Source organism: Macrobrachium rosenbergii, chromosome 44, assembly GCF_040412425.1.
Source record: "Macrobrachium rosenbergii isolate ZJJX-2024 chromosome 44, ASM4041242v1, whole genome shotgun sequence".
NCBI classification, from domain to species: domain Eukaryota; kingdom Metazoa; phylum Arthropoda; class Malacostraca; order Decapoda; family Palaemonidae; genus Macrobrachium; species Macrobrachium rosenbergii.
In genome coordinates, this window is record NC_089784.1 from 41,459,145 (window position 1) to 41,486,644 (window position 27,500).

At 35.3% G+C, this 27,500-nt stretch overlaps 1 protein-coding gene across 1 annotated transcript in view; it reads right to left on the reverse strand.

The window, feature by feature from the left end:
• LOC136829611 (discoidin domain-containing receptor 2-like) overlaps positions 1 to 27,500 on the reverse strand; it is a 527,936-nt gene that overhangs the window by 170,964 nt on the left and 329,472 nt on the right. Inside the window, exons 6-7 of the mRNA XM_067088458.1 lie at positions 2,110 to 2,320; positions 953 to 1,610 (exon numbers count right to left, since the gene is read on the reverse strand). Coding sequence (XP_066944559.1) covers positions 953 to 1,610; positions 2,110 to 2,320 — 869 coding nt within the window. The remainder of the gene's footprint in view (positions 1 to 952; positions 1,611 to 2,109; positions 2,321 to 27,500) is intronic.

The following is a 27,500-nucleotide window of genomic DNA, read 5'->3' on the forward strand; positions in this document are numbered from 1 at the left end:
ATTGCCTTTTGCATAAAGTTTTCAGTTTAAAGTTTGATGGTTGTTGTTTATAAATATTTCAGTTTAAAGTTTGATGGTTGTTGTTTATAGATATACTAAGTGTTTACAGTTATTTGGTATTGAAAAGTTTAGGTGAGGATTTTTTACTCTCCATTATCCGAATTTCGCCATTATGAGATGCACCTTTGGCTCAATTAATCTGAATAATTGAAGGATTACAGTATGTATGTCTGTATATATGTGTATATATGTATGTATGTATGTATGTATATATATATATATATATATATATATATATATATATATATATATATATATATATATATAATATATGTATAAAATATATATACTGTATATATATACATATGTGTGTGTGTGTATTTACAAGTATCACTTGATATCTGATTCACTACATCTTGTGAATAACATACACCACGGGAAATTATAACTGATTATTGCATCTGCCTCAGCCAGAACTTGAACCTGAGCCTTTGGTTTCAATACAGTGAGAGACAGTCCACTTGACCATTCACCTATTGATTTTATTTCCCATGTTCTTCACATCAGGGAGTGAAAAGCATTAATGACTAGACAAACAATGCCTCTCATTGTTCAGGATGTGCTTTTTTACGTTCAGTTTTAATAAATCAGAAAGCAACATTTAATATTCTGACCACCTATTTTTTGGGGAAGTTTATTGTTTCGGTGCATTGTTATTGAATTTATTCATATGAACATTCAGTGAGTTTCTGAGCTAAAAAAATATTAGTGAAGATTTAACAAGTAGAAAAGAGAACCTAATTTTAATCTTATTCCCAGAGCAAAGACATGACAAAGGACATTTTAAAAACTCTCCCCTGTGTTTTTCACATCATGATTACCTGAAGGAACCCATCAAAGATAATTAGCTTAATCAATTTAACATTTTTAGTATCTCATGATTTACAATTACCTGAAAGGCGTAGATGAGGCAGAATGGGGAGTTGTAGCGTGTGTGAAGGGCGTGGGTGGTGCGCTGATAGGCGTTGTACTGAACGGGGTGCTGGCATTGGTGTTGAACTGTGGCGGCGGAGTGGAGAGGATGGGCACCGCATATTCTCCACCCACGACACTGCTGCCGTTGCTCTGGTGGGCGGGTGTTGCGGCACTCTCTTTGCTGAAATCGCTAAAGTGTCTCCCAATGGTAGCAACGCTGTACTCGGAGGCACTGAACAGTGGGGTCTTGTAAGGTTCGTGGTAAAGGGAACCCTCTTCGTCAGGAACAGCAACGGGGCCGTACATGGCAGCACCAGCGCCTGAGTAGCTAGTGGCCAGCCTAAGGCTCTTCATGTCAAAGGCTACGCTGGCAGTGTCAGACAGAGGACTCTTGAGCACGTGAGGTGAGGACTTCTTCTTCCTAAGGCGCCTCACATAGATGAGCAAACCAGCTGCTACCAGCAAGAACACGGCTACTACAAAGCCAATGACCACGCCCATGTAGGCACGGGTGTGTGCATGCACTGCAGAAACTGCCGAAACATCTCTAGAGTCATCACGTCGACCTGCTGTGTGTTCTGCTGGAGAGGAGGTTTCGCCATCTGTCCAGTCTGTTAAGTTACACACGCACGGCTCTGCAATTAAAAGGGATTGATGACTAAGACTTCAATAAACATGTGCAAGGAGAATGCAGTACATTGTCCAAATAACACTTGAAAATTTTCATGAAGTTGCTACAGAAAAATAACTACGAATTACAATTAGAAAATAAATGCTGACTTCCTCAAAGCTCATAAAAAGGAACTAATACTCTCAGGAACAAAACGAAAGCAGACTTAGTTAATAAAAAATTCAAAACTTATGAAGTAATTCTAAGGATTTCCGGGAATAATCTAGAATGCATTATGTAAAAATAAACATGAGAAAACTTGAAAATTTGCATGTTTATCCCTGAGAAAGAATGCATATAATGTTTTTTTCCAACATAATTTACAAATATTCGAAAAGAACGATCGAAATCGTTAATTTTCAGCATAAAAAGTTGCAGCTTGAAAGCATACTAGTCAAATATTGACATAAAAATTAAAATTCCCTGAATTAAGGACCATACATCAAGCAGGAGGTCACACTTACCGCTATCAAAGTACACTTCACTGATAGCCAGCCATGGGCCGGTGAAGTGAAGGAAAACCTTAAGGACTTTTCCCGTTCGATGTCTGAGGTCAAGGGTGATATTATGACCACCTACGGGAAGGTTTTCAGGCCAGGTGGATGTCGAACTCAGGGGCTGCTTGTGATAGTGAGACTCGTCCTCTCCGAAGAATATCTCAGCCTTCGCTGGTGCCTATAAGAGATGAAGGTGAAAATAGAAGTTAATCTTCAATATTTCAAATCACCAGCTAAACATATTATGCAAAACGATATATAGTAGAAAGCAGCAAAAATTATTCATAGCAAAACCAAAATTTCCTTATGAAACATTCCACAAAAAATAAATACATTATTTAATATTCACAGTTATACAAGTTGAACAGATACATTTCGATTAACTGGCATGTACAGTTTATCTATTAGCTTCTTTTAAAAATCCAGTTTTAGCAAGCATATTCATGGAATGTTTTCAATGACGTACTCTACATCAATTTTTTTTTATTTCTCATTTTATGGTACAAAATTAGTATTATTTGTCTATGTCATTTCAACAAACTTTGAACAGGTAACTCCATTCATAAACTTTAAAACTGAAATAGAAAATAACAATTCCTGTCTTTAGATACATTAAGCCTCAAGACTGAAAATGGTCTGAAATTTGATGTATTATGAAAACCCAATTCCACTTATAAATTATTTTCAGAACGTCACAATTCAGTAAAGCGATCACTATTTTCTTATGAGCTTCTTCAGGATCCAGGATATACCGGTCCAGATTCTACACAGAATGCTTGACAAAAGTAAAATAACATGTAATCCAGGATCATTTATTAAAAAATGCCGCGACAAAAAAAGCAAAACTTCTTTAATAGTTTTCACAACCAAGAAAACATTTTTCTCAACTTGTACCACTTTCGTTCAAGAGCCCGTCCCACTGGTTTATTTATTAAGAAAGTTGGAAACTCTTATTTTTAGGCATGTCGATAGAGCTATAGTCTCTTTCATTCCGTCTGACCACTCACCAAAGTAGGTTTTAGGTACATGTAGCATAGCTCTGGTTTGGCTGTAATGTTCTCGATATCGCAGGGTCGCTGTGATAAGGATGTGAAATATTTCCTAAGTAACACATCTGGTGCCTATATAAACAAACCCTCACGCCTTATTTAGATCATAAACATGCCGATATCGATATAAAAATTCAAGCACAAGAAAGGCGGGCTTGTAACAAACACTCAACTCAGGTCAAACGTAGGCGAACGACGGTCTTTAGATATTTATTTTTATCCCACCGTGGAGTGTTGATGACATACATACGGCATAAAAGGCTAGATTAGGCATACATATTTTTGTTTTCATTAATTGTCATTGGAACAAAGGTTACAATAAAAAAAAGTAATTCTGACTGAAATGGCGTGAATGCGTGCTTAAAAGAAGGCCAGTAAAATCAAATATCTGGCTAATCAGTTGCATAGGCCTAACTTCACAGGGCGAAGCTTCATGTTCCCGTGGTAAATAATATTATAGTTTATTTTTCAGTTTATGAAAGACATTACTTTGTTGTCATAATAAGATTTTTGTTTATCTTTATGCATGCAATGAAACTGTACATACAATTTGAATGATAGTTAAAACTTGTGATTTGAAGAGTTTGAGAGCATAGTTCTAAATCTAATAGACTGACTTACATAAGCTCTTCTATCGTGTGCTTGTGTTGGCATATTACCGATACATATTGACATGTTTATGATTTATCTACGAAGGGACGAAGTGATTTTGTATATATAAACAATCAAATATGTTACTGAAGAAATAGTTTAATATTTATCAGAATTAACCAACAATATCGGAAACGCTGAATGTCAGCCAATCACCTGTTACGCCTGCGCATGTGCCACATCTTCACCCGTGCGTGGATAGGTGAAATGAAACAGACTATAGTTATAAGATTACAAGGAACATCTAAACCGAATGTATAAATATCGACAGCACCTCGGCTCCTCATTGCCATGGAGCACCAACTGATTAACTTAGCCGTGGTTCTTGCTTTTTCTGCTAGGAAAGCAAACAAAACGAAAATATCTAAATGGGTTAAAAAGTGGTTGCTTAAAAGGCCATAGTTTTCACATACGAACCTTTTAAAAGAACTAAGATTAGAGCCAAGTGACTGGGTAAATTATTTGAGAATGGATCAAGACACCTATTTTGAGGTTCTAAGTTTGATTGCTCCTCTCATCATGAGGCAAAATACAAAAATGAGAGAGCCAATATCACCTCATGAGAGGCTCAGTGCAACACTGCAATTTTTAGCAACTGGGAGATCCAGGTACCTGTATATACTTTAAAACTAATTCTAAAATGGGGTTTAATAAATGCGTTACGTTTCGCTGATAGATGATCTCCACCAACATCGCCTGAAAGCCTGCAAACTTTAACTATTTTCAGTAAAACTCTACCGAGTAATCTTTAATATTTCTTTCAATAATACTCTCTAGGAACGAAGTTGTTATCTTTCAGGAAAATAATTTACTTGAAAGGCAAACCCAGCCAGAAAAAGCATTATTGAACTTATAGATACAACGTTTCTCAATGCAGAAACTTTGCTTTCCCAAAGACAACCCTCGGGAGTCCTTTCATCAATAATTCAAATACTAATGTCAGTGGAGCCCGTACGTGGCTGGAACATTTTGCCGTAATATTCTCCTCGTCTGCTGTTACAAATGAGCAACTGTTTGTAGAATTCAAATATCAGTTACTACAAAATCCTTTAGTGTCATTAAATAATTCAATCACGTTTCTGTTTCTTCAAAGTATCAGAATATGATGCAAGGCGCTTATTCATCGAAGAGTTGTTACGATATTCGACATTGTCAGTAAAGTCCTTGGTTCAACTCTTCTTCACCATCATAGAATATTAGAACCTGAGTTCCTTACTTACGTTTGCTTTCAGGAACAAGTAGTCACAGTCCATTACAAATCACGACTAAGCATTTTTTCTTTTTAATAAAAGACTGATGAAGTCTTTGACACTACCGTTCCAGAACTAGCTGTACATGTTTTTACTCGGGAGGAAAGGAATATAAAAGAATAATAAGTTGTTTTCACTAGACATGGACATGGTCTTTAACGCACTCGTTCAAGAGTAAGTATTTATCCAAGCTCAGGGGACAAGGAAGAACTACCCATACTTAATCTAAGATCGTGTGTGTGCGTGTGTGTATATGTCTGTATGTGCAAAGGGAAAATGCCGTCAGACCTCCGTAAAATATGTCTTCCATCGACTGAAAAGTTCTCGGTGTCTGTGGCGTTCCCTGGAGAAATTCCCCTACGTTTACAGGCTCTCCATTTCTACCCGGCGTCTCCCTCTAAAACAGGGAATGAGACGGAACAGAGGAATATTTATCTTGTAGCAAGAGACAAAAGAACTTGCTGGGTAGCGCTGTATTACTGTTTCTTGAAAAATAAAAAAAAAAAAAAAAGTAATGGCATCAACATAAGGGTCAATAAGTACGTGTGTATGTTATCGCTGGCTGCAGGCTGCCTTCACCTGTTGTTGTTTTCATTCAAAGTAGTCTAACAACAACAGCATCACGTATCTTTACTGGACCAAAAAGGCATAAAATAATGAAAGAAGAAAAAATCCCTTGAGAGTAATTTAGAATGTACGAGCGAAAACGGAAATGTCCTAAAACTCATGTCGTAGTGTTCGAAACATAAAGGTTTTACTCGTACTTATATTAGTAACCCGGTTGTCTACAATATTAGTAAGGAGTTAAAAGCTCTTCCCTAACTATCACTATTACCAGAGCAAAATAAAGCCATGCATAAAGACATTGCACTTACAATCGGCAAAACCAGATATTTTTATAAAGAGATTCTCAACCACAAACATAAAACGAATATAGTAATAGACGAGTAAGACGAGTAATAAGAATAGCAATGGTCACCACATAAGTAATATAACAGCAAAATCAGAGTTAGTAGAAGATAAAACTTAACGAAGGATTGAAGCAGCTCTGAGCAACAAGAAAAGGCGAAAGACTTAAACACAATGATGAACAGGCAATCTGCATCTGGAAGAGAACCACACTTTTGAAACACGGTTCCAGGTAACATGGTGCGTTCGAGCGGTTTGTTTCGTCGCGTCTTCCTTACCGTTCTCCTTGGAGAAGGAAGCCACGTTGGGCCCTGGCCTGGTCTTGCTCTTTTGAACATGGAAGTAATGCCGCTTCTCATTCTCAATGTTTCAGAGTCAAGAAAGCATTGCTGCATCGCCGTCCGCCTTTTTGTTTTAGTTTTCTAGGGTAAAAGAATGCTACAGCATTGCCTCATAGTACGCCAAGTTCCAGAAATAACTCAATGCCACAGCCAGTTTTTTTTTTTTTTTTTTTTTTTACGTTTTGAAAATAAGATCACATTGTCACATCTTATCTTTAATTTCCGGATGATCTTTAAGTTTCAAATGAAAAGTTGATTTTGATCTTTATTTAATGGATCTTTTATACCGACATGTTCCCATAGCTATGCAGTCATGATATTTCCAAATTTGCTGAATTTGTTACCTGCAGTTAAAACAGCAAAAAAACATCATCAGGGAGTCGGACAAACTAAAAACTACTTCGCTCGCATGCATACACATAGACACACAACACACACACACACACACACACACACACACACACATACATATATATATATATATATATATATATATATATATATATATATATATATATATATATATATATATATATATATATATATATTTATATATGCAGTTCACCATTAAGTGAAATCCAAAATAATAACTAGTCATGGAAGCCTTCGTTCTTTAAATGCCAGGTCTAACATGAACCCCGGGAACAGCAAACTTTCAGGGTCAGCTGCTTAATAGGACTAAACAAAGCGCTCATCATTAGCACATCAACTTCCAACAAAAACAGTGCGATTCATATCTATGTAACATGTACAGTACTCTATTGCTTCCTTAATATCAAAGTCGAAACCGTTCGACTAATTTTCCGCTCCATCTCAACAGCTTTTTCTCTGATGACCTTCTCTCTATTTTATGAAAACTGTCTTTTCATAAGTTATCGTAATCTAGTTTTTTCTACGAGACCAAAATCCTTCACATTTAATATCCACACTTCACTTCCGTCAGCCTGAGTGTGTGTATGTGAAGAGAGAGAGAGAGAGAGAGAGAGAGAGAGAGGAGAGAGAGAGAGAGAGAATATCCAAAACAAAACAACTAATATTAAAAGATAACCAGGCATTAATCTAAACTGAGAACAGAAGGAAATGTGTTGGGGGCCATTCTACATCCAAAGAGCAACCGAACTTGCCTATAATTTATAATAAAATTAGAACTTCTGGCAGTTTCATTATAGGACGCCGCTGTTAATAGCATCATTTTTCCTAATTCGAGACCCGTCGCCATACGTCACAGTTATTCTAAAGAAGTTACCCAGCCGTTATTACCTACTCCTTTGGCTTACTAGAGTTCCTCGTTGGGCGAGTCGGTAGAGTTGTCGCCTAGCACTCGCTAGGCCCGAGTTCGAGTCTCCGGCCGGCTAATGAAGAATTAGAGGAATTTATTTCTGCTGGTAGAAATTCATTTCTCGGTATAATGTGGTTCGGATTCCACAGTAAGCTGTAGGTCCCGTTGCTAGGTGACCAATTGATTCTTAGCCACGTAAAATAAGTCTAATCCTTCGGGCCAGCCCTAAGAGAGCTGTTAATCAGCTCAGTGGTCTGGTTAGACTAAGGTATACTTAACTTTTTTTTTTTTTTTTTTGGCTTACTGGCCTTTTTGTGACCGATCGGCGCTTGATTAGACTGCTAAAGTTTGTTGCAGCTTTCGGATTATTTTTTTAAGGTAGGAACGTAGATCCTCCTTCAAACCTACAGTTTCATCTGGTTTTGGGGATGGCAGGATGGAAAAACCCCCATATTTTCATTACACAAGAAGAGTAACCTGAAAATTCTTGGTTTTGCATTTCTCGATCCGAAAGTACTCGATCTGGAGTCGTTTGGTTTTCCAGAACACCGCGCATTGTACAGTACAGTAAAAAGCAGGTATTAACCAGCTTACTTAATAAATCCTGCTACTCTAGCCTCCTACTTGAGAACTGTGCACTTGATAAGGTTACGTGGGTATATCTTGAAGTGCGTAGTAGTAGCCTACCACCTGGGCACAGTTATTCATAGAAGCCAGGTTTGTATGTGGATAGTCTGACTGACGACCCACCGTGCTACAGACCGAGCAACAAGAAACCACGTGATTTCACTGGGCAGTTGGCATGTTTGGGCTCCGGCCAAAAAGATTTACAAATTTAAATTTTCCATTTCATTCAGCCACCTCTAAAATTAGAAAACTTCTAAATTAGCATTTTAAAATTCTGTTGTGGTTCTCTGAAATGATTTAAAACTTCCAAAAACATCCTAAAACTTTGAAAAATATTTTTACAGTTTTATTTTATTTCTCACAAAACGCCAGACTAAAACTTTCAAAACATCTTCATAGCTTTATTTCATTTCCCTGAGAGCTGCTAGCCTTGAAAATATTTTCAGATGTTTCACACGAAATACACCTTTCAAGAATTCTTGGAAAAATTCTTTATGCCTTCCTTCCTGCAGTATGTTTTTCAGAAAAATTTTTACATCGATTCCTAACGGATAGTGAGATTAAACAATATTGCAAATGTTCCTTAATGTTTCCGTTAGAAACACCTTGATATAAAAAACTACAATTATTTAAGATATTGCAAAAACAAGTACTTGCTCACGGCACATGCTGAATATTCTGAACTTAAATGCTTGACAGTTAATAATGTTCAATAATACTTCTTGAATGCTTCAACAGCCTCTTTTCTAGAGGAAGTCTTGTCATAGCCTAACTCGGATAGTTCATTAATAAAAAGTCTTTTATGCAAATGAATGAATAACCTAATTTATGGCGGCTATTTTAGCAAAAGTTTTTAAGAAAGAATATATGAATAAATTCTGAAAATCCTGATAATTTCAAATACCTGTTTATGGGTTATGAGTCTACCTTCAAACCATTTCCAAGAACCTGGAAATTAATATACATTTTGCTTTAGAACGGTACAGTCAGAAGAATATTGTGGTTTACACATTACGGTTAAATATTCACATAAATCCTATCATGTATTTACAAGGAGAGTAGTTGATAATAATATCGTACTTAGTTCAGGTCACACAACGTAAAGATACACTCAATCACACTCAGACAACCAAATTACTTTAAATGTCTTATAAAGTTAAAAAGAAACATTAAAATATAACAAAAAACCTAAGAGCAAAAATGAGCTAAGAAACACGATTCAAATTTTCGATTGTATTACGAGTCCTTTACTTCTTCGGCACAACATAACGTTTAATTACCTCCATTATATAATTAGCGACAGTGTACCCATGAATTATCTCATCTCCTGATGTCATTAGGTTTAAAGAGACGTAAAAATTCAATCCACCAAGCTAATTATTCACAGGTTTATCGTTTCAATTAACAACTCTTGGCGCTGTTTCGTCTGTCACTCTCTGTCGCACAAAGGAAACGTTAGGAAAAAATAACAAAGAATTCAGAGCTACAATTCAGGCATAAAATTGCACATAAACACTTGCACATTTTGCTTTTGCGCATGAAAATGGTACAAATTGCTTCCGCAGGAGGATAGTTTCATACACACACACACACACACATATATATATATAAATATATATATATATATATATATATATATATATATATATATATATATATATATATATATATATATATATATATATGTATGTATGTATGTATGTATGTGTGTATATGCAAGTGTTTTGTGCAGTTTTGTCTAAAACTGTTTGAAATGTAATTATAAATTCTTTCTTATTTCGACTTAACGTTTTCCTTTGTTTGGTAAAAGGAATGAGAAAGAGTGATGGAGACGAAGTCGCGCCAGTTGATTTTGCAAGAGAGGTTAATTAAAATGATTCACTTTTTAATGATATATATATATATATATATATATATATATATATATATATATATATATATATATATATATATATATGTATGTATATACATACATACATATATATATATATATATATATATATATATATATATATATATATATATATATACATATATATATTATTCACTTGGAAGGGATAATTCGAATGAAATGCTGTCAACTGGGTCATTGCTGAGTCGGGAAGTTGAGGGAAACACGCTGGTATGCAAGCAGTTAGCTTGCCCAGGTAATTCCTTGTGTGCAGTGGCGCTCAGGTTCCAACTTCTTTTATGACTTGTATGGCCTAGTGAGCAGCGCCCTTGCCTTTCGATTGAAAGACCTGGGTTCGATCTTGGTGTGAGTCAGAAATTTATTTCTGTTCCACACGTGATTGTGTGTTGATTATATATATATATATATATATATATATATATATATATATATATATATATATATATATATATATATATATATATATATATATATATATATATATATATATATGGATATGTGATAATATGTAATCGTATTTTTGTTTATATGCATGTTTATCAGGATTGCTGGCTTTCACACAATGGTACGTCTAATTGTGAGAAAGGAGTTATAAAGAGGGTTTAAATACTTATGTGTAAATTTATGGACTGTTAATATTTATAGATCTATTCAACACCAATATAGTATCACATTTAATTTTTTCCACAACACATTATCAAGGAGGAGCCTTTTTCAGAATGGAGTCAAAATGCGCTCATTGAAACTGATGTGGGGATCTGATGTTTGCCGGAGCAAAAATCCCTTTCACTTTATGTCATGAATTTCTAAAAAGAAATTACATATTTCAAAGCCCTTGCTTCATATTTCCATCTCCTTTTCAGAGCTATTGAACATATTCATGATGGTAAGAGACTTTTCCACCGAAGCGCCATTAGTTTGCAGTCTCAAAATAATATTTAAAATAATATCAGTTTCGTTCCATATGTTGGTGTAGGCCTTGAAGCTACTTCAATTTTTACTACAGAAATAACTGGATGGGTTCGTAGAGAAGTTATCGTTCAAGAACATTTTTACTTTTCATATTTTTCTTCTTTTCACAGGTTGGCGTTTTATTATTTCCATTGGATTATTGGGATTTTCACTGAATATTGTTCATGTTGGTTATCATTATTATTTTTAGTGGAAATCTTCAAGATTCATCGGGAAAATCGGCAGAAATCATACTACGCATTTCACACCACAAAAGCTTTAGTTGATAATGTTTTGTATTTCCGGCTTCTAAGCACCGCAGGAAGACCAGCGATACCTAGATTTGCTTTTCCAAAAATGCTGTCTTTGTATGTATTTATGACAATAGCTTTTATTGTCAGAAATTTGTTATTCTTCATCTCTGATGTATTCTGTGTCAATTATTAACATAATATTATTCAAGCTTACCTACTGTGCATTGCAGGGCCGTGTCTAATTGGTTTTCGTTGATAAAATCTTACCAAAGCATTGGATATGGATCGTATTTTGGAAATAACTATTTGAAGCCACGTCCTAATTGGCAAAAATATGCACTGATGTCTAATGTTGATAATTAAGGCACTTATCGGAGTAAATCACAGAAATTTCAAGGGAAACTTAGCTAAATTTAGTAAGCACCCGGAGGAAGGCTAGTTGTGACTTAAAGTACGTCATCAGGCTTAATAGCAGTGTTCCCAGTAGTGTGATAATGATCGTAGAAACCCAGATATTTGACCCTCTTGTTGAGAATTGTTGAGAATTACGATAATATTGCGATTTCCATTGGTGATACCACGGGTAATGAATAAGAATTTGGTATACTGTATAAATATGACAAAGTTATAGCAAAGGAATTTGGTAAATATACTTATGGCAATAATACTATTTTCATTGTACAATTCTACGTTGACTATAGGAATACATAGCAATTATAACCCAACTTCTGTTTACATTTTCTTGATTAGTTATACAAAACTTTTGGAACTGGTGAAACACAATCATATTGAAACGAAAATACGATAATTTAGAGGTGTTTGGTAAGATATTTTGGCCCGATATACCTGGTAACCTTGCATAATAGTAAACATCGATTCACCCGTGGCAGACCTGCAGGCAAGACTGGGAGAAGCCAAGCTTTTGGTCACTCATAGGGTTTGGGCGTCTGCAGTGAAAGGATCGATCTCGAGATTTTCAGGATGGATATTGGTCATCACACAACATTCAGGAGCCAGTGAGACCTATCATTATCAACTTAAACAGTGATGACGAGGATACAGAAGACTTATACCTGGATGATGGTGATGATGAAAATGAATAGAAGTTACTTTGGGAGTGTGCTCCTTTGTTTCCACTTTGGCCTTTGCTCCTATAGAAATTTTACTTTCTCTATTTCCATCGAAAGTTCTTCACTTCTGGTCTGCTCAAAGCGCAAGACCCTGATTCACACAAAGCTGCATTAATCTTAACTTGAACAAACAACAGCATATCCTTTTACTTAATTTTACATTACAAAATTTTTTTATTTCATATTTCCTTCAATTTCGATAAAGTTCAGTACAATCAATGGATTAGTGGATTATAAAAATCAGGGCATAGCCTAAGCACTTGGACTATGAGTTACGAATATCATTCAGCACTGCAATGTAGTTATGATTAAATGAAATATCTATACAATAAACGATGTAAATGAAATATTCAAAATAGTTGAAAACTGAAAGAATGAGTAACTTCAAATTCATAAAAAAATAAACAGATAGATAAAACCGGGAACACATGGACTCACTGATAACCACTCAACAACCCTACAACATTAGTGTCAGTCTCAAGTCAATGAATCAAGTGTATAGAAACAACGAAACTGACACAGAGACACACCTAGAATAATAAATGGGGAGTTGTGTGATATACTAAATACTTTGGATTTATTATGGGATTGATCACGCATTAAGAAAGTTAAGGTTAGAACACTTGCGCTATGTTACACTCAGTTACCAGGACTAAGCAGTACATGTGAACCGGAACTTTTGAGGAGACAATATAAAGCAAGAGAAACTCCAGGGTAACAATAGTTGTTTTCACAGAGAGTGTTACTGTAAGACTTGGTGCATATTTTAAGTTAAAGGAAACGTGTATTGCGCCATGGAACTGTATTACAAAATTAATATTCCCGTTTAATGCCCATTCCTTTATTGTACTTTACTTAAGAGACATGATTCATCAAGAAGACGAGAGAGAGAGAGAGAGAGTAGGGTAGGTGTTTGTGCGTGTGAAACAATACAAGAATCCCATATACCACTACTATTACTGCTACTACCAACTTCTGAGTCTTCATTCATAAAGTATATGGGCGGGGTGTCTAGTAAAGTACGTCATACTACAGTATAAGTGAGTAGGAGGGTCTTCAGTAATGACGTTTCACATGCCTCCCTCTGAGTGCTTACTAAATTTAGCTAAGTTTCCCTTGAAATTTCTGTGATTTACTCAGATAAGTGCCTTAATTTACATTAGACATCAGTGCATATTTTTGCCAATTAGGCCGTGGCTTCAAATAGTCATTTCCAAAATACGATCCATATCCGATGCTTTGGAAAGATTTTATCGACGAAAACCAATTACACACGACCCTGAAATGCACTCTTGGTAATTTCAGTTAATTCTTATTTTCGTTCTGCAGATTGTGTTCCTTCATCAATGTTTGTAGTTTAACTTCCCATTTCTTCAGTATTCCCATCTACACTTCACCTCTAGAAATTGAAATGCCTGATCTCACCGAATTCTTAGACATCCTTTCCGGTTGCTCCCCAAGTTCTTGGTCCCACGGGCCACCCCTAGGATAAACAGCCGATTGCCATTTACATATGATTAAAGAAGCGTCTCTCTCTCTCTCTCTCTCTCTCTCTCTCTCTCTGTTCTATTTGTTTTACTGAATGCAATTCTCTACCTGTTTTTTCCTTAGGTATTTTTTTAAATTTTTAGCAAACGGTTTACATGCTATACGTGTCCTGTTCTTGAAAAGACATCTCTTTGTCCTCGATATACAGTATACACACACACACACACACACACACACACATATATATATATATATATATATATATATATATATATATATATATATATATATATATATATATATATATATATATTGTAACCCTGATGGCTTTTTGTCGTGGCTCCATTTGCTAGTTTTGATGAATGGTACAGTCCTTCTTGCCACAAGCAGAATAAGCATTGTAAATAAAGTATCTTTAATGAAACAATATTGTACCAATTATGGTATGAAAATTAATGCAGTTAAAACTAAGTTTTTTGTCATCAACGGGACGGAGCAGGATCAGGAAACAATTGAGGCTGAAGGTCTTGTAGTGGGTCTGTGCACTCAGTACACATATTTGGGTTCAATTTTTACTGCTGATGGCTCCATGTCATCCTAGGTTATGGCTCATGCCCAGTCCAGTCCAGGGTGGCACATGTCAATAAATTTGTTTCGTTTCCAAGTAAAAACAATAACATCCCATTTATTGTCAAGAAGAGAGTCTTTGATGCTGCTTTAATGTCTGCCATTCTGTGCGGGTGTAAATCTTGGCTGAACGCTGATCTAAGGCCGATAATAAAACTGTATAACTGGGCACTGAAACTGCTACTTGGTGTTAGAAAAATTACTCGTAACGATTTATGTTATATTGCATCAAGAGCAGGCAAAGAAAGTTCTTTACTGAAATGTACTGCGAGCGGTCTGTGATGGGTGATGACCCTCTAATGTTAGTGATAAACACCGTATTGAATGAAAAGTATAACACCCGAACATATCTCCACGGACTAATAAATGCAAGAGTAGATGATGTCAAAGTCACTACGGAGGAGCATTTGTGTACTGGTGGTGCCAGAATATACCACATAATTATAATTTTACAAGCACTGAGGACATATTTTCGTACCATCTTGATAAGTCAGAACAGTGTAAAATAATACATTTAATTTTGTCTTCGTATGTATGAGAAAAGTACTGAGAATTTTTAGGTGTTGTTCCGCACGTTGGATGTTATGATTAGTTTTTTTTTTCTAGAGTATATTTAATTTTCTGCTCTCCAAGGAAAGTTCTTGTAATTAAGGTTCTGCTTAAATTGTTATAAGGTTTTCGTTTATTTAGCTGCATTTACAGTTTTAATCGTAAAAATAAATATGCTGAAAATATTATATAGCATGATTTCAAGTGTTCTAGTTTAGATGTGCTTTTTGATTCTAAAGATTTGTATGTCCATTTTGATGTACTTTTGTTGGACCATACCCAAGAGATTGTAATTTTAATTGTATTATGCTGTGGTCAATAAAATTCTATCTACCTACCTATCTATCTATATATATTATAAATATAATATATATGTATATATATATATATATATATATATATATATATATATATATATATATATATATATATATATATGTATATATATAATCACTCTGACAAGTGATTTATAGATCAAACACCACAGAAAAAAAAAATTGTAAATCCTGACCGGTGTCGTCTTTATAGCTAAACCATCTTCAGAGGACTGATACGAATTTCGTAATATATATGCTAACAAGACAGTACATACGAACATAAAGACGGCTGGAAACCAAGTACTTCCACCTGAATGCGTTTGTTTGCGGAGCCTTACACTCATTAGTGACGGGTTATCTTTTACAAATCCGATCGTCTTTCAAAATTTTGTTTCTACTTAAAAAGAATACCTCTTCCTAACAAAAAGCCCTCACAAAGAAAGGTCCAGTGGAGAACGAATCTGTCTCGGACTAAACCAAACTTTTGGTTTCTTTTCACACTTTCATTCATCGAATTAATTGTACCTAATTAGTTCTTCGCGTCTAAGAAAATTACACTTTATATACATATGTATGTATGTATGTATGTATGGATGGATGGATGGATGGATGGATGGATGTATGTATGTTAAAAATCTCTAGTTCCCAGCAGCTTCGCATTGTTTAATTTTCTATATCCCTTCAAAATGGCGAAACGATCTGTTATCTTTATTTTGTTGTTGAAAGAGACATATTTATTAAGTGAATAGAATTTCCCTTCCCAGCAGTTTATTTAGCTGGATGCATTAATATCTACAGAGCTCCATCTTCAACGAAGAATTAGCACAGAACGCTCAAATCTTAGCAACTACTGAGTCTAGAGGGCTGCTAATTGGTATGGTGATCATCCAACCTCCAATCATCAAACATACCAAATGGCAGCCCTCTAGCCTCAGTAGTTTTTATTTTATTGAAAGTTAAGGTTAGCCATAGATCGTGCGTCTGGCACCACTAGAGGTGCCAGCCGCCGACGCATCTTCAATTGACCGCATCTAGGGAGCAACTGAGCACTGCCCGGTCGTGGCTGAGAGTTTCATACAGCATTATACGCTGTACAGAAATCTCGATTGCGCCGAAGAAACTTCGGTGCATTTTTCACTTGTATAATATAGAGTTCACGGCGATGGAGTTATACAACGCTCGTTGCTTGAGTGACCACTGCTCATTCACATTTCGTACCTTTCTGGTCGGCCTGCGTTAGCTACTTAGCTCTTTGTTAGATATTATCTAGGGGGCTCACTGTGATCTATTAAAATTTGGTCTGGTCCTGAAGAATTTCGTCGATTTTGGCAAGATAGTCTTCCTTATGCAGAAAAATTTAATCAAACTTTAAAATAGGATACTAAAAATATGTTCAGTCTTATCTGGTTTTTGTGAGCCTTGTGAAAGATTCACGTTGTTTGTCTTCTTAATTCAAGTATCTCACAAAATATGAATTTTAAAATATCTGCTTCCATAAAAAATCTATAATGCCTCATTTATTTTTTTTTTTTTACTGTGGTTGGTGATTCTTATAGAAGAAACTTAAACAGTGCGAAGCTGTTGTGAACTACATATTTTTAACATACATACATACATAGGCTTATCCTACCGGCTGTTGGTGTGCGGTTTTATCTCTGGGCAGACTTTTTCCTTTGAATACCCCATACCTTGGGTGTCTCCTGTTGCCAGCATAAGGGTACCTAAAAGCAAATGCTCAGTATCTTCCAAAAGTTTTTCTAATTTTCTTGATGCCTCCGAGACATGTTATATTTGTTTTCCCTGTAAGTTTCTTTCATCTTCTGCATAGGCGTGCGAAATGAAATCTGGTTCGCTTTACAAGACCACGTTTACAGCGGCGTTGTCGGGGTAATCCAGGAAGACAGCTGCTCAGGAATGACCTCGAACTACAGACTCAGGAGAACAAATCCAAACGGTATGTAGAAGTGCACTGCCTGCCAGCCCAACGTTTACCGAAATATCATACCTAAGCAGATCACTGCATCATAACGAAAAAGTTGCGCTCCTGTACATCGTGTACTGTTTGTGACATCAGTAACTCTTAGTATGTTCAGGAAAGGAAAGTTATCCTTGCTGCTCAGTATGAGATTATCTTGTATGGTAAAGATCGGATTCCAAAAAGTCTCTCATCCACGTGCATCGTCCAGACCTTATATTGGGGCGTAATGGGGTTTATCACCACAGTTTCAAAACCCTTCACAAAATATTTAGTAGAAAAGTCCCGAGTGGACTACCCACACTAAACCCAAATTCCGGTATTAAAATCTACCTTGAAATGAAAAGAATTTATTGACAGTGCAGTGTTGAGGTTTTCTAGACCAAGCGGGAAATGGCTAGCAAATATTTTTTTGTAGATAATATGCTAGATGAAGAATTGTGTGAGAGGGTTAAACACCCGCAAAGGGTGAAAAAAAAAACTTGCTAATTATTTCAAAATTTTATGTATAAAAGACCCCATACTGGAAATCCTAGGTCTTAGCGATATTGATTCCACGTGTTTTTGGGAGACTATAAAATTACGGGAGTTTTTAGTTAAAAACTTTACTTTCTTCATAGTTCTGGACTATCTTCCTAACATTTCTATAGACATCGGTCTGAACGGTATTGAGACGACTCTATGCCAGTATTACATGCTTGAATCACCAAATAAGTCACCTACACTGAAATACTCAATATCAGCTCGGCATTTAACTATACACATTGATAGCAAATCGATCAAAAGCTAGTGATTAGAGTCTGGCAAATGATAGCCCTAAATCCAGCACGGAATGTTTGGTCTGTGGTTAATGGTGTACTCGATAAAACGATGACTTTATTCTAATTGTCTAATCCGAATTATTCCACCAAAATTATTTACCAAATTATCTTATTTTTTTCCTGAGACTAACTCAGGAAAAAAATTAGATAATCTACATATATATATATATATATATATATATATATATATATATATATATATATATATATATATATATATATATATATATATATATATATATATATAAATATATATTTATATATATATATATATATATATATATATATATATATATATATATATATATATATATATACATACATACATACATACATACATTACCATTTGCTCTTATCTGTTTACTTTTCCTTCTAACCCTATTTTCTGTGTCTGCCTCTTGTCTGTCTCTCATCAAGTTATTTAAATGCGTCAATTTTATTCCCATATTCCCCCAACTTTGAGATTTCGCTTTCTTTCATTCTCGGTGTTTTCTTCTGCTTCATTTTGTCACCAACCGTCGTATCATTAAATAATCGTTCTTGCATTAAAAATGATTAAAATATTATGCAACGGTATTTGAGGGGTACATTTATACATTTAACCACCGTTTTCCACTACACCACATGAACATGATAAAATACTCCCAAGAAAGATGAAAAATGGTAACAATTCGTAGTGAGATGTAAAGGGAGAGAAAAGATTAATGCTCCTGTCTTTACGGTGTGACACAAACGGCAATAAATCGTACTGAGACCTAGAGAAACTGAATAAGTAAGACTTCAATAAAGTCAGTGGTCCTTTGGACTCTAAGCACGAGTAACATACGTAAAAAACGCAGGGAATACCTTTTATGAGAATATGCAGTTCGATTAATTTAGTTAATTTTAGTTTCTTTAAATAACTTCATATAAACATCATATCTCCCTTTCCTCTTTTGGCATAAAACTTTCCAATTTATCATAAGCCAGTGGAAATAAAATTTTATATCTTTTTCCCTTTCTAAATTATTCGGTAATCATATTAGGAGGATCAATAACTATCAGTATATGATAATCCACTAACTTTTAAAATCCTCAGTACCTCACTAGGCACTCTTCAGAATTCATTCGGGACGCAGAAAGTAAGAGAGTGTAACAATTGCGAGCTTTTGCAGCGTAAGCAAATGCCTCACAAGGAAGCGCTCCTTGCAATGGCCAGCAGTTCATCACTTTAAAGCTCTCCTGAGGTAGCAGGCCGAGTAATAGTACGCACAAGAATAGATCTTAGGGCACAGGACACTGAAGGATGTCAAACAACTTTCCTCGCTCCTGTTTTCCTATCCTGTTTTCACTCCTTGCTTTCTCTTCCCTTTGGATTTTTTGACCCAACGTAATTACTTCGTAAATGTTAACATACGCGTCCAAGGTGGTCCTCGTCCATTATGGTCTCTTAAATATTCAAAAGTCGATCATTCACTCATATAAAGAAAAATCTTACAAGTAACAGGTTACTTCTCTCTCTCTCTCTCTCTCTCTCTCTCTCTCTCTCTCTCTCTCTCTCTCTCTCAGTTTCAGCACCACTATTTTTAGGGGAAGAAAATTTTCCAATATCTCGAGATGTATATATAAATTGAACCAGTCCCCATTCCTAAGTAGAATTGTTATAAAATATAGATGTATTTTGAATTCTCTCAGCGGTGAAAGATGACAGTGAAAAATTGCCAAGACGTTAGATTTATCTTCAGTTCTTGAAATCGTGAAATAAACAATGAGACAGACGAATGTGACCGAGAGGCGTTTCTTGTGTCTCTTTCTGGCGGAGCCTCGGGAAACGTGTCTTTGATTTTAGACCTTGAGCGGATGTTAAAGTGTTCCTGTAGGGCACAAGTGTATTGGTTGGTGGTAAATGATATCATTCGGGGCGAAATTCCACCACACAATCTCTCTGTCAGGTCACAAAATGAATGACTGAAGATTGTCCTTCGCAGTCCGGCAGAAGAGAATAACCCCTGAGGCGTCGGGAAACAGGAACGTATTTAGGGAACGATTCCTCTGTCTTTGTTCAATCTAGAGTTTGTTTCGCTTAAGAAACGTAATGTCCTTAAAGGAGAGACATGAGGAGATTGTAAAATTTATTTTGTAGGCCAGAGAAAGAGTAATCTGCTTTGATTGAAAAGGAAAGAGAGAGAGACACACATTTTCCGTACGAGATACAAACATCTATAATTACAGGGACACTTTCCTATAGAAAAATAAAGCATTGGAAAGAAACAATGTCTGCTACTTTGAATTTAAATTAAAAGACTCGGTGGCCTAAAATGCATCTTGGGGTCCGCTCGCTTTCATATACCTCAGGATTCTTAAAATTTTCTCTCTCTCTCTCTCTCTCTCTCTCTCTCTCTCTCTCTCTCTCTCTCTCTCTCTCTCTCTCTCTCTCTCTCGTAGCCACATAAATGGGAGATATAAATACAATGATGAGAAGGGAATTAAAACTTCCTCTTAAAGGAGCAATTCTTTGATAAGCAAACAAAAAGAGAAAAACATTTCAAATAAATTATAAATTTGTGCACAAGCTTTCAGTGTTATTCCAAAATATTGCATCTGTAATTGTTTCCAATATCATGGAATAAGAGTCAATAGGGAAACTATATGCGTTTTCCATTATTCCCTTACTAGATTTTTTTCTCGATATTTTGTGCCAAAGGGCCACTGGAGGCTAAACCTCGGATGAATTTATATACAAATGTAGTTACCTGTGCGCATGCGTGCAAGCGTGAGTACAACAGAGGCAGTGCGCGATCAGCTCACTCTGAATAAAAAAAAGAAATGTAAAAGATATCCAACTTATAAATAAGGGCAAATTAGAAAAAATACAGTCAAAACCGCTTTTATTGTATTATCGAAAAAGGAGAAGAATAAACGTAAATTCTTTGAAGCTTATCCACAAAAATTTGGACGAAAATCTCGCCAATATGATTGCCACAAGGGAAAGCAGCCGCATGAATAATTGCCAGTTCTGGAGGAGGAAGAACGCAGCCGACGGAAATCTCATTTTTCAGGACCACCTTCCGAAACCGAGTGAACCCTCCAAACAACTTTGTCGGAAAGAAAAAAGTAGAAGAAAAATGATTCAAGAGGCTCTGCGCACTAAAATGCTGGAATATCACCTGAATAATGTTGGCCTACCTCAAATAAATGGAATGGTAATGACGAGATCAGAGCCTACTAAAATAGACAAGTATTTTTAGATAACCAACTGATGGTCTTTTAGGAATGAATACAAGATGACCACTAAATTACAAAGAGCAAGAATTATCCTTGATATAAAAAGTGATCCGAATACCAGCAGTGAAGCACGGCATCAGACTTTACCACAAGTACTTACCATAACAAAATAGTAATACAGAATATAAAGAAAGTGAAACTGACTACAACATTCCCAGGGACATACAGTATATGAATACTGTCCCTATATCGCTTTAACCGAAGAAACAGTAACATATCCCATCTGAATGTGAATGGAATTCATTGTCCCACTTGACTCGGAAAATTTCATCAAGACTAACTTCTTGTGGAGTGATACAGCGTTCTATCTATTATGATTATTACTATTTGCAAAAAAGTCATTTCTAGCTTCATTATATTTCGTTGTTCGCAATTAAATAAACAAACTTCTCTTGTGTATTAACTAAACCATAGTGACCACTGCATGTACATATTGCCTATTAACTCGTCATCCGACTTGGAAATACTAAAGATTACTTAATCACTTATTTGCTAAAGTAATTATGAAAAGATATTGATGATACTGGACTTGATCCATCTAGGATCCTGAACTTTCATTAAAAGTTTTGATCATTCTCTCTCTCTCTCTCTCTCTCTCTCTCTCTCTCTCCTTAGCTGTTATCTCAAAGACTGATGATAAAGGAGGGAGGGCAGGAAGGGTGGAGTAACCGCCCTCCAAGCAAAACGAGGCCCAGTGGAAAGTCTAGTGGTACATTTTGCATAAACGAAATTCAAGAAACAACTTACCTTAATCAACCTTCATCGAGCTATCCGCACTCTGGCGCTTAATTAAATATCATGAAGCCGAGGTGTACATATTCCACCCCAGGCGAAACAAGCTCTAACTTCATTCTAATACATTAACATCAGTTATCGAAATCCACTATCGCAAGTGTGAACTTCAAGAATCCACACTTGTAACAAACAACAGAACACATACGAATTCAGTTTTCTCCGTCATTTGTGTGAGGAAGGAAATTAGAGATAAGCGGAGGATATAACAGAGGGTGTGGTCATCTGAGGAGTAGGAGGAAGAGGGGGAAAGGGAGAAACCAATGGGAAGGAGCAGAAGGTGATGGCCCAAGAATACTAGCCATCCTTATTTAATTAAGGTTACCTATCTTTTCGCTTTTACTACTTCAGTATGGTTCCTCTTCAGCAATTTAATTCCTGAGAGAGAGAGAGAGAGAGAGAGAGAGAGAGAGAGAGAGAGAGAGAGAGAGAGAGAGAGATCTTTCATCACTAATGTTAAAATTATCAGTGGTGCAAAGACTGATGAATGGAGTGACCGTGCCCCTTGTGTCCGATCGAGGGAATCATTTGGAAGGAACAACATTTCTAAACAATGTCAAGATATGAAACAATACTTACTAAATAAACAGGAGGACTCAAAGAACTATACGAAGAGGGGCTGTTCAGTCTATACATGAAGACCAGAAATAATCCAGCGGAATGAAACAATATACTCTATATGGAGAAGATGATTCAAATGCATTATGTATGCACACGCAAAACCATTCTCCAGGAATGTAATTATAAATATGGGTTGTAAAATCCATGGAAGCCAAAAATACACATTCGTTGCACATAAACATACACCAATAACGTTGATATTCGTTAATTTTAAGGAAAAAACGAGTTTACGTTTAGTTAAAAAACGCAGATGCGCTGCAGATTTTATCGACTTGTGACTGCACTATAGAGATGAGAAGAACGGTGTCAGAGTAAAATATGGTAATGCGTTAACGCAATCCCACAATGATGTCCATCTGTCTGTCTCCCACGTGTCAGGCCTAAGAAATTGGATTGCTACCCTCACACGTGCATAAAGAGAGAGAGAGAGAGAGAGAGAGAGAGAGAAAAGAGAGAGAGAGATTCAAATAGGAGAGTTACCTGTCAATATTTCCGTGAAAATATAGAGTAGAGGAAATAAAAGAAAAAATAATTTTCCCACGTTCCCTAAACTGCTCTTTAGCTGAAGCCAGAAAGTTCTCTTGATTATAAAAAAAAAAAAAGATGTACTTATACCACAATTTTAACCAGTTTCTGGTACAATTACGCTATAATATTCTGCACCACTTTACGAAATATATCGTTCAGATATTATCTCTTTTATATTCCATAATTTAATTAGTTTGAGAAAAACTTTTTATAACGTGAAAACTGCAATCAATCATAACAAGTAAAAAATAAAACTCCAAGAAAATTCCTTGTTTTATGGAGATTTTTAAGTGCTTTGTCCGAATCATTATGAAATATTTCATTTTGTTTAGACATGAACAGGCATACCAACCTTGTTATCAGAGAATTATCTGTATAAAGAGTTTTCTGTTAAGTGAATGTTAATTTACGCAAATAAAACATAAGTTGCTGGAGGTTGGCATATCTGATGTTATCAAATTATCATCTGCTTAAAGAAAGAATGTTATTTTTAGATGGCAAATCTATATATACACATATATGAAAGTGAAAGTTTGTATATTTGTTTGTCCACAATAAAAATCCGAACCGCTTGACAGACCCAGACAAAATTTTGCACATGGACTCTATGTCACCCCAGAAAGGATTTTAACTTAAAATAAAACCCCTTCCCTGTGACAGACATACAAACATAGACAAAACAAGTGAATTTTTCGTTTTTACGTCACCTTTTCCTTCAGTCTTCTGGGTTAATTCTCATTTTTCACCTGACATTTCAACTTTTCTTCTAGCACTGCCAGAAATATGATTAACCCACAACAATAAATCCCCTATAACATAAATTTTTTATCAGAATTTACGTGATTTTTGGTAATAATTTATTATAATAATTATATAATTGTTTATTACCTCGATAAAATCTACATTGAAAACCTAAATCAATCATTTCTTTCCGTAGTAAGCGAAGCCAGAGCCGTGCATGTGTAGTAGTGGCTTAACGCAATGATTTCAGCCAGCAGAAACCACCACCAAACTCTCTCTCTCTCTCTCTCTCTCTCTCTCTCTCTCTCTCTCTCTCTCTCTCATATGATCCTACGCCATTTATTACATGATCACCATCATCGTGTTGGAGGAACAGCACATTGTTGGCTGTGCTGGAATAATCGAAATATCGCCTTGGGCACTCCAGCGGTTGGAATTAATTATTGTGTGAATTGGCAAAAAACTTCACTGCATAAGGAAGATAAGTTTCTTTTCACGTTGCTTGGTACTGATTACCTGGAAGATAATGACAGAAAATTCGAGATTAAAACTTTACAGGAATGCAGACCATTACATTTGGAAATCTTTTCCGAAAGGCACTTAGAGGGTAAATGTATTAGATGCAAATAGGGATTAAATTAAGAAATGGCAACTTCTGCACTTCGAGTAACTGAAAATGCTCACAGCTTACACAATACATCAATTCATACCTTTTGCTGATGTAATCATACACAGTAAGGAGTAGTATTTACTCCCATCATTTAGGAAAATAAAATTATTGTTTATGGTTATATATTATAATGATATATATTAACTTCTATCTTTTGTTAACACATATTTATTCAAAACAATACATAACCGACTGCCTAACATTTCTCCAAAAAGGGAAAGATTTTGCTTGATCCATGGTTACATTATTGTATGAATTCACCAAGTTTATAGATGCTGTACGTGCAACTATACACACAATTCTACGTTAAGGAATTTGCTGTCATTGTAAAGATAATGAGTTGTAATTTATTATGCTATGTAAAAAAAGTCCCTAAAACCAATATAAAAAAATATGTATCACGAGTTGAAGTTAGCCATATAGGAAAGTGTTTTGCCACTTTTTTTCTTAATATGATGAGGGGGTAGTAGGCTAACTATTGCAGCAATTCACTTAATAATAGGAAAGAACTAAAAAGGCATAAGAGAGTATAGATTAAATATTTATATTAAAAAAGATGTCTATTCTCATACAGTATTAATGAATGAGTGTTCATTAGAATTGAGGGTTTGGTTCAATTTTTTATCGATTGGACAGTGAAGTTTACTTTCATTATAGTAACACATATCATAAAAAAACATCATTGGCCTAGGCCTATACCAAATTATCTGCATCACATGGAAATATTGTTTTAGATTTTTATTGTATTATTTGGACTTATACCAGCCTACAAAAAGTGTTGAAGGTTCTAACAGTGAAATGAATAAGCCTATACATTAATTCATATTCTGATCAGAGTGCGTGAGATGCTTCCCAGATGTAATACAGCAGCAATACAGTGGCAAACTGTCTCGAAATTGGGCTAACCTGTCCACAAGTGCAATTACCTGTCAGTCAGTTGGAAGATATTTATGTAATACCATCAGTTCATCTGTTCTGGTGAGTGGACTGTCTCCACCCACAAACTGTTGTCTACACGTAAGCTCTAATGGCAGTTTCGATGAACTGACAGAAGAAATGATAAGCAAACTTGGGGGTGTTAGGGAGGAGAAAGTGGGAGAGAGAGAGAGAGAGAGAGAGATAGTTTATCGAATATCCTTCAGAGTTTTTCCGGGCCTCTCCGAGTTGGTCAGCTATTAGAACATAATTATCAAAATTATTTTATAATTTATAACTTCCTTACTTAAACTAAATACATTTTGTTTGACTGAATGATAATGAAATGCATTGAAGTGTGAAGTTCGGTTGGCATTCCTGGAACACCAATGTTGAGGAAACCAGTGTTGACGCATGATAACTTATAAATCTTACATATGCCAAATTTCTTTTTAATCGCATAAAAAACATCGAATTAACATAAAGTATCTTTATATTTACGAAAAAGAAGTCAGATATATCAAATAAGGAAATCAGGAATATTGTTTTTACAAATGAATCGTTTAATGGGTGTCACATAGGCCTAGAATGAATGGTGAATGGTAATAACATATGTGACCGGAGTTATTGGTGTTTTTGGGATCACACTAAATATCAGTACATGAATAGCATCCATGAAATGAAACTGGCTAGAGTCGCTGAATATATGGAACATAATTTTCCGTTGTTTTTCTTTTATTATGTTCGAAAGGATCTATCAACGTATTTTTTGATGTCCTTCTTTATCTATATTGGTTTTATTGGTTAATTTTTTTCTGCTGAATGAAATTTTTTTTGATGTTACGTTTCAACTCGACTTTTTACTCACTATCAGTATTATCTACAAAATATTTTTGATGTAAATTATATATGGAAATACATTGTTTTAGTTTTCCTATTTTACCTCACTTGAAGAGTATAAACATTTTTCTCTGAAGGTTTGAATAATTTAGTCCTCAAACATACAGGCTCAGGATTAGGCCAAATGGACAATTTTAGGATGCTAGTCAGCACAAATTTTAGCAGCTAAGAATAACCGTCTTCAAATGGAAAAAGAATTAATAGCACAATTCTTAAAAAAAATAAGAGAAGAAAGAAAAATAAGAATCTTAATCTCCGTTAAATGGAATGCTATTTAGTTAAGATACCAGGATACTGATTGCCCGCGCGTGATACCCATTAGCAAATGATTCATTCGTTGGTTCAAGATTAGGCCAGCCTTGTGCCAGCAGAGGCTTTTGTTCCGGGGCAACCTGTAATCGTTCTACTGAGTAATTATCAGTTAATTATTATGACACATAATGCACCTGTGCCGTCTGGCAAAAAGTTTCCAGACACCATTTGCCTTATGCCTGAAACATTAAGGGAACTGATGCAATATTTTTTGTCCCAATGGTACAATATCCTTTTTAATCTATTTATAATAATAATAATAATAATAATAATAATAATAATAATAATAATAATAATAATAATAATAATAATAATAATAGCTGGGAAGAAGACCCTCTTTGAGGAAAACTGCGTTGAAAAGAATGATACTCTATATGCTGTTGCACTTATACTGCGATTTCTCAACTTGCCGTATAAGTTTCTTTGTTTCAGCAAGTAAATTATCAATCAGCTATCCAAATTTCATTTATTAGCCTAATGCTTCG